We start from the raw sequence: 12,835 nt of genomic DNA, 5'->3' as shown, positions 1-12,835 counted from the left end.
GAGGATCTGGGCCTTAGGCACTTTTGCTACTTGAGGTGCAATTTTCAAAAGTAGTCAAGATCCCAAACCTCTGGATGTTCACACATTGTCATGAAGAGAAAAGATGGGCATCTTCCCTATTTGTCAAAATTTTAAGCTGTTACTGCAAGTGATCGTGTTCCAGAATCAACTTGTACATTAATACCTACCACATGTATTGCCTGAGGTACTACCACTTTAACTGAACAAGTAAAGTGAACAATTTCAATAGCCAATTACATTAAGATTTATTGTATTGTGTCCAAAGACAAATAAGTGCAAGCAACAAAACTGTGTTTCACAGCCATTTTGACATGTATTTACAATGCAGCTATGATCCTTTGCTGATTCAGACCAACACAAGTTGTTGTAATAAGGATTATTTTAAATCATCAACACACACATTAAAATCATACTGTTTGTATGGTATTTGACAAGCAGTTTACAGCATGTGATTCATATTTCTTTCATAATATTTTTATTACCAGATCAACAGGAACACAGATGCATGCTGTAGGCTACCTATAAGCATCAATAAGTTGCTTAAGTAATCATGATTTACATATAGTTTTGGCCCAGCTGTCTCACATTTAAGGTATTTCTTTACTGTAGCTGTGAGTATGCTCCCTAGCGTGAGTAGACAGACACATTGGCTCTGTTTGACCTAGTGCACTTAAAAAAGCAGTGTGGCCACAATGCCTCAGATTAGCCGCCCAAATAGGTGCCCAGGGAGTCAGGACTGATTGTATTCTGGCAGCTAGCCTGAGGCACCATGGCCCCACTGCTATTTTTAGCACACTAGCTGAAGGAGAGCTAATGAGTGTCTGTCTATACTGCAGTTGGAAACATGCTTCCTTCCAAGAAAGGAGAACATAAAAGCTTGTAAATGATCAATTTAAAGGCTGGTTGATTTTTAGGCTTAATACCCGGTTATAGCCAAAAATATCCATTTCAGCAGTTCAGAGAAAAAAAGATACCCAATTCATGTAATCCAGGGCTTTTTTAGGCAAATACTTCATGTTAAGAGTTTAGCACAAGATTGAATTTTCTCTAGATACATTTTGCTCAAACTAATAGCATTTTAAAATCAGCCATTGGAATTCAGTGAAAAATTTAAGATTATATTTTTTATATATGATAATAAATACAACTATTTAAGGTTTACACTTCAAATAGACTGCCTAACACAACTTTAGTAGGACTAGATTAGAAACTGAAAAGCAGCATGTACTGCACTGTAATTTCAACATGAAGTATTTGTACGAAGCCCAGTGAAGTATCCATTGTTAAACTAGCTAATGCAAAAATGTACAACTCTTTGGACAGAGGGGAGATTTTTAGACAGTTGAAGTGTCTAGTAACTTGTAGAGCTGTCCCAAATATCAGAAATAAGGGTTGATGCAGGCATCGCTTGGAGATGCTGATTCGACTCCTTAAGGAAAAGTTATTCTTGATCACTAATTACCCCTCCCTCTCCTTGTCCACAGATTGGCATGGTCCATAGTGTTTATTTCCGTGGAGAGAGAGAGAGAAATAGTGTTCCACTTGTGAAGACATACAAGGTAACTAAAAGCTAGTGACATCAGAAGAATGTTGTATCAGCTGAAAAGGCACCAGCAAGTCGAAAATCCTCTTTTGTGATTACACTGTACATACGCTGAGGCAGTGGTTTAGAGTAAGGTGCAGGTCGAGGTACAGTTATGCGTAAAATGAGCTCCCGGCCTGCAGGCGGTGGGAAATCTGCAACTGCTCCTAAATTCAGTCTCCGTTCATCTGATGAGCCTGACCTCTTCAGTTCATCATCAAGTGAAGTCATTGTGGCAACCTTAAACAGAACCAGAAGCGTCACTTAAGGGCAGGTTATTCTTAACACCAATATCAGAAATTATTTTGAAAGAGAAAAAACAAAATGTGGTAATTTACACACCAAAAGGCTACATGTAGGCACATAGTAAGACACCAAGGAATAGCATTGCACACACTCAGATGTAAGAACCTTATACATGCAGCTGGTAAAGCTAGTCCATCTTTCACTTTAACTTTTGACACCATGGGAGACAAGAGATGAATAGGAAAAATGCTTAATTCTTCAGTTAGGGCTCACAATACTTCCCTTATTATCCAGGCATGTCTGAGAGGGGCTACAAAAGTCTAAAGACAGTATCCCCTTGAAGTATTAGGGCCATTACACAGGTCAAGTCCTACAGTGCACTCAAATCATTGCCCTGTCCTTCATTTCCAGACTCAGGCATGTCTGCACAGCAACAACAAAAATCTGCGGCTGGCCATGCCAGCCGTCTTGGGCTCGGACTGTTTCATTGCTATCTAGACTGCTGGGCTCAGACTGGACCCCAAGCTCCGGGACCCTACAGGTGGGGGCAGGGCTCTTTACTGTGTAGACATACCCAATGAGAACTCTCTGCAATATATCAGATTTTTACTGGCTAAGAAGAGGGGTAACTGTGATCTACCATGGCAGAGCAAATGAGACAGTACAGCTAGCACTTTTATGTTGCTGATCCCAACCAGTGAACAACATAATGTTTATGTGCAGTACGATGGCAATATCCACGATATTTCTAACAGATGAAAACAGGATGCACTGTGAAAAGCCTCTGCTTCATAAAGAATTAACTTCTCATATTTAAACTTCATTACATGAGATGTTTAGTGTTTTTACAAACTCTGTTTTTTCACATCTTGTTACATTTCAAAAATACGTGGATGAGCAGAAGCCAGTTTGAAAGTGGAGAGAGAATAATTTTTATGCTTAAGATATGTGATATGTACAAATCCTATGAAACTGTTGTACTATATCTACTCAAAAGCTATTCTCTATTCCCTTACATGAAGCTAGGAAGATGAGCAGAAAACAAGGGACAAAAGCTAGTTACCTCATCAGAAGATTCAGTCATCTTGAGAGGGATGAGAAGAGAACCAGTGATGAAAGATAGAAACAAACGCAAGTCAGATAACTTATAAAGGTTAGACAGAGATTTTAAGATTGTTTTAAAGACAGCATACACTGAAGTCAGGAGAGCTGTTGTGACAAACATGTATTTTGAGAACACAGCAGATATAATACACATTGTTACACAATTTATGCACAGGAGTCCAGGGTCAGAACTTAGTAAATAATAAGTCTGTCAATCAGGTTCTATTTACCCAACAAGTCGCTGCTGAAATAATTTTTGGAAATGAAACTTGCTATTTAATAGCAAGCTACATTTTTGTCCCATCAATAAGAACTTTTCAACTAGTAATGCCCCCATAGGGAGATAGAGCTGGAAGATAGCTTGATTATTTCTGCCTGAAAGAAGTCAAAGCCTGAAATTTATGTATATCTTCAGCATTAAACTTCTACAAACATTAGAAACTTCTGCTGAAGTTTTGGAACTACTGAATGCTGCACTTAATCAGAAGTCTATCAGCAAGGGGCAGAGCTGAATATTACAGGATATATGTATGCTTTGTAGCCATATTGCATTTTGCAACATTATATATAGGTGGGCCTTTCTCAAAGAAAAAAACTGTAAATAGAACAAAGAAGCCTTTGATTAAAAGTTGGGGGGGGACGGGGACCACAGGATGGGGTAGTGTTACATTTGTTGTATCTGCAGCAGAATTCAGCTGCATAGGGAAAATTAGATACAAGGAAGTTAAAATCCTTTTAGCAAATCTCAGCCTGTTAAAGTAGAGATTTATTTTCATCAGTTAAATTAGTAAAAGCCCATTTCTATAATCCCAGTTCACTGGATAAGAAATCTTTCAATAACATATTTGAGAACAAGAACAGAACATCTGTTACACCACTCTGACTTGGGGGAAAAAAGTTAAAATTGCCACAGCTGACAAGATCAGTATGTGGCTGGCAACATAAGAGTTGCTGAATGCTTGGTAGTATTGCTAAAGAAGAATCAAAACAAACCTTTATTCTTAAGAACACTGAACAACAGGAAGAGACAGCTTTACCTTTGAGAATTCCAGGATTGCACCTGTGAATACAACCTGCTTCTAACTAGAGTTACTCCTACTGAATACGAATACTATTGTCCAATATGTACCACTGCATTTTAAAAAATTGGGAGAAGTTTAGAAGGAACTTTAGTGTGAGAAGATTAGTAGGAAGTTTAGTATCTGTTTGACATTAAATTAGTTTATGCCCAACAAGGAAACAACTGGCAAACTGGAAAAGGTTTGATACAAAGAGGCCAGTAGGGCTATCCAGGTGGTAAACACTGCAGTCAGTAAAAATCCTGAAAATGAAAAAAATATAAAGTAGGAACAAGGCTATGGATATCAACGTGCAATTGCACCTTTCAGCACACTTCAAATATAATTGGTCAAGAGTCAGAAGCAAGTTTACTAGTCTCAATACAAATATTCAATGTCCTTTTATAGTTTAAAAAGAAGTGACACCCTTGATTGCAACGATGCACAATTTCAACATTAATGAAATAGCAAAATTCTATATGCTCTTGAATTTTGTGAAAGTGTTCTGCCAAAAGAACTCACTATCGCTAGGGCACAGTTGTAACAATGCAACAGCCACAACTGTCCTCAGAATACTGAATAAGATCAAGTTTCGCTCATCATATTTTAAAAACCATTACCATGTTAGCAAAAGAAGGGGAGCAACTGGAATTAATTAGAACTGAATGGTTCCTCCCCACCCCCACCCCGGGGGGGGGGACGAGAGAGAGAGACTGAGGAGGTGGAAAAAGGAATGGGCTAAACTACTGAGTATTCTCTCTTCTTGTAAATCACAAGGGCAAGATCAAATAGTCAAAGATACCAGGCTAGATTTTTTGAACTTTTGTTTTTTGGGCCCACATATTGCAGAGCATATTATTGCAGGCTCAAAGTGCAAGTCTACTCTGAAAGTTACTACTTAAAAATAGTAGCAGTGTACCTATCAGATCTGCTCCCTGTATATACTGAGTCATATCCACTTCTTTTATTGACAAAAATACATTTGTACCGCTTTTTTTGTGTTAAGCTCTGCAAAGCCAACACAGCTACGGAAGAGAGAGTGGGGCTCTTCATTCTTTTGCATCATCAACATAACTGTTTACTAAGCAAAGTCTCAATCAGAAATACTTGTGCCAATCCACTGAGGCAACAGAACTGCAGAAAAGTCACAAAGAGCAGATTTTGGCCTGCAAAACCGTTATTACCAGTGATAAAGTAAAAAAACATTTTAACTCAGAACCCAGAAGAGTTTGCAGGGCTGGAAGTAAAAAATCTTTATTTATAAACTGAGCACATTTGATCAGGAAAGCTAGATACAAATGCAGAATCACACAATGGCATTGTTAGTCATATTTAAAAGTGATCTTCACTTTAAGATCACTTAGATGGCTGTCTACCTAGCCGCATTCACAGTCTTATAATATCCCATGGCTTTTGTTCTCCTTTCTTCATGTAGTTAAAGTTCTACTATTGCCAAAATTGTTTTCATTGGAAGAAGGAAAACAAAAAAAAAAAAAACCTCATGCCTATTTATAAAAAAAATGCATGCCTATTTATAGATAGAAGAAATCAGCATCACATGGAAAGTTGTTGCCTCATACTGTCTAACTGAAAGGTATCAGCGAATCAATTGAAAATTCTATCTTACCCTCTGCGCATTCACAAATAACTTGTGGATGATACTACCAGCAGGTCCTCTTCCTGCACCAATGACTGATACTTCTGGCTGCTCCAGAAGACAATTTACAAACCTGGAAGCACAAAATAATGAAAGGAAGGAAAAGGTGAGCATCCAAGTTCTTAACTGTATCAGTTCTTAATTATTTTCACATGACATCTTCAAAACTCTTTCCTGTAAGAACTACAAAAACTCCCCATCTAGCTTGAGTGTAAAAACAGTTCCAGCACTAAGAGCACTACTAGGAAGACGTACGTTCAAAATTAAATCTGAACGCCCAGTTTAGAAACTTACTATTTTTCCACTATTACACATGACGTTACATTACATTACCAGGATTTTTTCGAAGTCTTAACTCTTGGATCCCTCATCTGTGGTATACACATCTGTCCCTCTACTTCTTTCACTCCATCCCAACAGGGACTGCAACTCTTATCTCCACTCCTAATCCCTCCCCCAGGGCTGGAAAAGGCAACCCAGCCTATGTTTACTCACCTCCTGTGCTGCTGACTCAGCTTCTAGCTGCCTCATATTAGAACAGTTTATTGGCTCTTAACCACCCCCTGACCAATGTGTCCAATCTTCCCCCTGATGGCTCCCAATTTCAGGGAGGAATCAAGAATCTGCAGTTGGGGGAAGTGAGCCCATTAAGAACACAGGACGGAAATTAGGAGAATTTCTAGCAGGGAGTGGTGATCCTAGTCAGGAATGGCTCCTCCAAAGAGTCCCAGCACCAAGAGTGAAGGAACCGCTCTCATCCTAGCACACCAACCACCTTAGCCCTAAGAATTTAGCCTATTCCAATATTCAACTTTTTAACATTCACATGTTTAGCCAGACTAAGGAATAGTCAGTCACACTGTGGTGGTGAACAGAAAAAAAATCTTTGGCTAACTGGCTCCTATTCACTAGTTTTCTTGAAGTGCCCCAATACAGCACTTTATGTTACTAAGGAGAATAATGGGAAAAATGGTTCTTTTGGATATTTCATTCTACATCATGCACAGGACAGTAATAAATAAAATAAAATAAAATACATGGTTCTTATATAACATTTCTCATCCGTAGGTCCCAAACAACATAGGGAGTTCAACTTGTGCACTTTCACACGCACAGAACAGGCAACAGACACACTAGATACTCTTATCACATTTACATAAAAGGTCAACTGCATTAAATTAAGGCCACATAGCACAATGTTTTCGAAGAGATGGATAGATTACATTACATTACATTAGGCATCCCCAATACGTAGGACAGGAACCCTCTAGAAATGTTTCCAACTATGAAGAGTTATAAACGTCATTCTTTGAAGTGTCTGTCTCGTGTGTTGTGGCTTCTTGGCAATCTGCATTATCATTACTACTCCCCATCAGCAATTGTCTAAGCTGTCCCAAGTCAACAGTAAATGGGACAAAATACAACATGGTTTTACAAAAGGTAGATCGTGCCAAACCAACCTGATCTCCTTCTTTGAGAAAGTAACAGATTTTTTTAGACAAAGGAAACGCAGTGGATCTAATTTACCTAGATTTCAGTAAGGTGTTTGATACCATGCCACATGGGGATTTATTAGTTAAATTGGGTAAGATGGGGATCAATAGGAAAACTGAAAGGTGGATAAGGAACTGGTTAAAGGGGAGACTACAAGGGGTCCTACTGAAAGGTGAACTGTCAGGCTGGAGGGAGGTTACCAGTGGAGTTCCTCAAGGATCGGTTTTGGGACCAATCTTTTTATTACTGACCTCGACACAAAAAGTGGGAGTGTGCTAATAAAGTCTGCGGATGATACAAAGCTGGGAGGTATTGCCAATTTAGAGAAGGACAGGGATATCCTACAGGAGGATCTGGATGACCTTGTAAACTGGAGTAATAGTACTAGGATGAAATTTAATAGTGAGAAGTGTAAGGTCATGCATTTAGGGATTAATAACAAGAATTTTAGTTATAAGCTGGGGCTGCATCAATTAGAAGTAACAGAGGAGGAGAAAGACTTTGGAGTATTGGTTGATCATAGGATGACTGGGAGCCGCCAACGTGATATGGCCATGAAAAAAGCTAATGCGGTCTTGGGATGCATCAGGAGAGGTATTTCCAGTAGGGATAAGAAGGCTTTAGTACCGTTATACAAGGCACTAGTGAGACCTCACCTAGAATACTATGTGCAGTTCTCGTCTCCCCTGTTTAACAAGGATGAATTCAAACTGGAACAGGTACAGAGAAGGGCTACTAGGATGATCCGAGGAATGGAAAACTTGTCTTATGAAAGGAGACTCAAGGAGCTTGGCTTGTTTAGCCTAACTAAAAGAAGGTTGAGGGGAGATATGATTGCTCTCTATAAATATATCAGAGGGATAAATACCGGAGAGGGAGAGGAATTATTTAAGCTCAGTACCAATGTGGACACAAGAACAAATGGATATAACTGCCGACAAGGAAATTTAGACTAGAAATTAGACAAAGGTTTCTAACCATCAGAGGAGTGAAGTTTTGGAACAGCCTTCCAAGGGAAGCAGTGGGAGCAAAAGATCTATCTGGCTTTAAGATTAAACTCGATAAGTTTATGGAGGAGATGGGATGATGGGATAACATGGTTTTGGTAATTAAATATTCATGGTAAATAGGCCCAATCGCCTGTGATGGGATATTAGATGGGGTGGGATCTGAGTTACCCAGAAAAGAATTTTCTGTAGTATCTGGCTGATGAATCTTGCCCATATGCTCAGGGTTTAGCTGATCGCCATATTTGGGGTCGGGAAGGAATTTTCCTGCAGGGAAGATTGGAAGAGGCCCTGGAGGTTTTTCGCCTTCCTCTGTAGCATGGAGCACGGGTCACTTGCTGGAGGATTCTCTGCTCCTTGAAGTCTTTAAACCACGATTTGAGGACTTCAATAACACAGACATAGGTGAGAGGTTTTTTGCAGGAGTGGTGGGTGAAATTCTGTGGCCTGCGTTGTGCAGGAGGTCAGACTAGATGATCATAATGGTCCCTTCTGACCTAAGTATCGATGAATCTATGAAGCTGTGGAACCTAGAAAAATATGGGGAGAAGCACCAAAGAGAGTAAACTAATAAAGTATCAGTCACCTTTCCAGATCTTCTTTTTCCTCCTCCTGGTCACATTTCTCTATCCCAAATTTTGCTTTCAGTGACCTTGCCCTGGCAATGATAGCTTCTGCACTCATAATTTGAGCAATTATTTCCTGTATAAGGGTGATTTTTTTTTTTGAACAGGGGAAGGAGAAGAAAAAAAAATCAGCACTTTAAACACAAACTATAGACAGTACTGAGATCTGCAAAGTTTTTATCCCTGGCTAACATGACAGGCTTACTTCCAATTTTTTGTCCTCTGGGTTTGGAAATCTTAGAACTTTACTGGAATGAGATACTATCTGCTTAATAATCTTCTTAACTGAAGCGATATCTTCCAGCGTTTCTAAAAGACAACGCAACTTTAGTCATAGTATCATCACTGCTCTTAAAAACATTTTAATTACTTATTATATGTTATTTACCTTCTTCCTTTACCTTTAGTACAGCTGCATGGATGACACAAGGCAAAAGATGCCTTGCAAGGTCAGCTGGTTTCTGAACTGCAAGATAGTGAAGCACCTATGGTATGTCACAAAATTAATACATTAATGACAAAATTCATTTAACAAAAATAAGATTAACTATGACTGATGAGCACCAATCCTTAAATTGCAAAAATGGAACATTAAGCTGCACTTCACCCACTACAACATTAATGAGATAGATACAAGAATCATTAGCCTCAAAAGTATGCTGTGATGTTAGTCCTCATGATGAAAGCTCTATAACAAAGCTCCAGAAAATATTCTGCAGGGAGATGGGACTTAAGTCTTTCTCATCTGTAATTTGTGATTCTAATTCCACTACAACAGTAAGTAAAGAAACTGCAAATAATGAAAGTTTCAAGAAATTAGAACACTGAATGTAATCAAAATCTTCATTTCATTTATTAGAAATGCAAATAAGTCCCTAAGTAACACAACTTACCAAGTTACAGTTGGACAGGTTTTCAAAAGGCAACTGCATTATTTATTCAAATTTCAGAAAGTTGTTCTAAGAACAGTTATACTGGCAAAAAAGCAGTCCAATTACAAGTTACGTTAAATCTTTCATAATAGACCATTACATGTTTACTAGGAATCACAGAACAGACTACCACAACACAGAGCTTTTTACCTTCTCGGCCTCTCTAGTGTCATCAAACAGTCGCCTCTGCCTCCGGGCTGGAACTGGCTTTGCTGTTTCCCACGCCTCTACCCACATGTTGCTGGGAATCTTCATTCGGGCACTCAGTTCACCCTTAAGTACTCTATTCCCCTCTTCATCAACCACTTCCTCTTCAATGTAATCTCGAGGTGAGTACCACCTCACAAAATCTTCCAGGCAACAGCCAGGGTTAGCTGCCTAGAATGGAAGAAAAAAAATAAGATAAAATATATTTATTAAATTTTTAATAGAGTTTCTCTATATACCATCTGGTTAACAGGGAAATGTGGTTTCATGGACTGAGCTAAGGGCTAGGAGCCAGGAATTCCTGAGTTCTAATCACAAACCACCAACTCACTGTGTCAGCACTAGAAAAGGGGCACTAGAAAAGCACCGAACATTCACATTATTAAATGGTATACAGCAATGGAAAGATAACGCAATAAAAAAATGCATCCTCTTATACAAATCAGTACAGGTTTACCAGTTATTTCAAGCAAGCTCAAAATTAGGCGTTTGCCTTGTCAATGATGCAAAAGAGGTTTAACACATGCGATTCCAATTAGCATGAGAAAAGGAGATTTATAACTAATTGTTGTGACTGTAAGAAAACTGGAGATGGAAAATAAAAATCACGCTGTCATCACTCAGTGCCTGAAAAAGTCATAGGCTGCACTAAAATACTTTCTAAACTAAGCTTTATACTGGTTACTGAAGCAGGTGGCAAACACTTGTTTTAATGCCAATAAAAGTGCTGATGCCTGCTTGCCAACCAACTTCATTTTTTGTACCAAATCATTAAATGGGAGTAGCCTATTAACTTTTATGTTACAAATCAAACGCTCCCAGTAAGTTAAAAAGCCTCATTTAACAATGGCACAATTGGTTTCTGCTCCTATATTGTCACCAGAAGGCTGAAACTGAAGAAGGCATGGTTGTCCACACAGTAAAAATTTGCCAAACTGAATGTTCCCCACCTTCCTTTAAGTCATATTTTACATTGCTACTTTAGGTTTTCAAAACAGCTTGTGCTAGAAAAGTTACTATGCAGTGTTGCATCTCTAAGTAGTGTGGTACACATACCTACTATGAGGGTTTTTGTTTTTTTAAACAGATTTTAAATTTAAGCTTTAGAAGAATTATAAACAGAGAATTTTTAAATGTACCCTGAAATTTTCATTTAGGAAAATAGCAAGGTTTAAAACAGATAGCAAGGGAAGAAAACAGCTGTCAGGAGATCCTTCAAAATTAGTCATCTTGACCAATTATCCCAGCTTGCTCATGTCAAAATAGCCCCAGAGAACTCTGCAAGCAGCATATACCTTAAAAGACTCCATATCTGAGAGTAAGCAAGCACTCTGCATGCGTGCCCGAAGGTGAGCTCCTTCTGCTGATGTTCCCAGTTTAGCCAATACTTCAGACTGTTCTTCCAGCAGATCTTCCGTCATGGGTGCTGGTTCCTGTAATGTTGAAAAAGACAAAGGGCTAGATTCACAAAAGGACTTAGGCTGTGTCTACAATTGCAATGCTGTTGCAGCTGTACAACTGGAGTGCTTCAGTGCAGACCCTTATTACAGTGACGGGAGAGGTTCTCCTGTAACTGAGGTAATTCACCTCCCTGAGGGCAAGGAGCTAGGTCACCGGAAGTATTCTTTCACTGACTTAAGCACTGTGTACACCAGGGGTTAGGTCGGCTTCACCTCGTCTCTCAGGGGTGTGGATTTTTCATACTCCTGAGAGATGCAGCTATGCCAATGTAACTTTTCAGTGTATATCAGCTGATTCACGAAAGAAATGGTTACTCATCCTGTGCAATAACTGTAGTTCCTCAAGATGTGTGTCCCTATGAGTGCTCCACTCTTAATGTGCATGTACCCCATGCACACTTGATCAGAGATTTTCATTAACAGTGTCCATTTGGCCTGCACATGTGCCATTGATATCCTTGTACCCCACACCACGGCTATATCAGGCTGTGTGGGTGACCCACCCTCTCAGTTCCTTCTGCACTGCCGTGTCTCAGGAGAAACTCCAATGCAGAATGTTAAATTTACACTTTTACCATAGAACATTTGCGCTTCTGACACTAGTACATATTGTGAGTTGCTGCTCTGAGTATAGTTCCCCCACACACTTCAGTTGAAAAGCAGCTGGCAATCTAGAACAGCGTTTTTCAAACTTCGGGTCACAACCCAGTACTGGGTCACGGCATGTCAGGCACTGGGTCACTCTGGTCAGCACCACTGACCAGGACGTTAAAAGTCCTGTCGGCGGTGCTATCCAGCTAAGGCAGGCTAGTGCCTACCAGTTTCGACACTGTGCTGCACCCCGGAAGTGGCCAGCAGCGGATCTGGCTTCTAGGCAGGGGGACCACAGAGCTCTGCGCGGTATCCCCACCCCGAGTACCGGCTCCATACTCCCGGCCAATGGGAACTGGATGTGGGGGCGGTGCCTGCAGGTGAGAGTTAGACGAAGCCACTTGCGCACCTCCACCCAGGAGTCGGACTTGTTGCTGGATGCTTCCGGGGCGCCACGTGGACGGTGGCGCCAAGACAAGTGAGAAGCCTGCCTCTGCACCCCAGCTGCACTGCCGACCAGGAGCCACTGGAGGCAAGTCTGCACCCCAATCCCCTGCCCCAGCCCTGAGCCCCCACAAACCCGGAACCCCTTCCTGTACCCCAAACCTCTCATCCCCAGCTCCGTTGGGTCATGGGCATCAGTTTTCTTCAATTGGGTCCCCAGAAAAAAGTTTGAAAACCAGTGATCTAGAAGATGCCCATGGAACAATAGGATTGAGAAACCTGCATCATGTGATGCTGTACATGCCTCTTGAGGCATTACAAACCCTTCCCAAAGCATCCTGCGGCCAGTTGCATGGTGGGATAGCTACTACAGTGCACTGCTCTCTGTGTCATTGGAAGAGCTACT

At 40.3% G+C, this 12,835-nt stretch overlaps 1 protein-coding gene and 1 long non-coding RNA gene across 6 annotated transcripts in view; one reads left to right on the top strand and one right to left on the bottom strand.

Moving 5' to 3' along the window:
* Positions 1-241: 241 nt before the first annotated feature.
* The window catches only part of RAB3GAP1 (RAB3 GTPase activating protein catalytic subunit 1), a 49,451-nt gene continuing 36,857 nt past the window's right edge, over positions 242-12,835 (bottom strand). The window contains exons 18-25 of one of the 5 annotated variants that reach the window (XM_077830573.1): positions 11,230-11,367; positions 9,878-10,105; positions 9,184-9,280; positions 9,001-9,104; positions 8,756-8,871; positions 5,639-5,741; positions 2,913-2,933; positions 242-1,843 (exon numbers count right to left, since the gene is read on the bottom strand). In XM_077830573.1, coding sequence (XP_077686699.1) covers positions 1,601-1,843; positions 2,913-2,933; positions 5,639-5,741; positions 8,756-8,871; positions 9,001-9,104; positions 9,184-9,280; positions 9,878-10,105; positions 11,230-11,367 — 1,050 coding nt within the window. In that variant the 3' untranslated portion in view covers positions 242-1,600. Of the gene's footprint in view, positions 1,844-2,912; positions 2,934-5,632; positions 5,742-8,755; positions 9,105-9,183; positions 9,281-9,877; positions 10,106-11,229; positions 11,368-12,835 lie in introns of those variants that run through there. The other 4 variants (XM_077830574.1, XM_077830575.1, XR_013347569.1 and 1 more) reach the window with 4 other exon arrangements.
* LOC144272488 (uncharacterized) overlaps positions 9,230-12,835 on the top strand; it is a 36,024-nt gene continuing 32,418 nt past the window's right edge. Inside the window, exon 1 of the long non-coding RNA XR_013347570.1 lies at positions 9,230-9,285. This is a non-coding gene — a long non-coding RNA (uncharacterized LOC144272488). The remainder of the gene's footprint in view (positions 9,286-12,835) is intronic.

This window comes from Eretmochelys imbricata, chromosome 11 (genome assembly GCF_965152235.1).
Source record: "Eretmochelys imbricata isolate rEreImb1 chromosome 11, rEreImb1.hap1, whole genome shotgun sequence".
Classification (NCBI taxonomy): Eukaryota; Metazoa; Chordata; order Testudines; family Cheloniidae; genus Eretmochelys; species Eretmochelys imbricata.
Note: the sequence above shows the minus strand (reverse complement) of the source record. Positions and strands in the feature narration are given on the sequence as shown.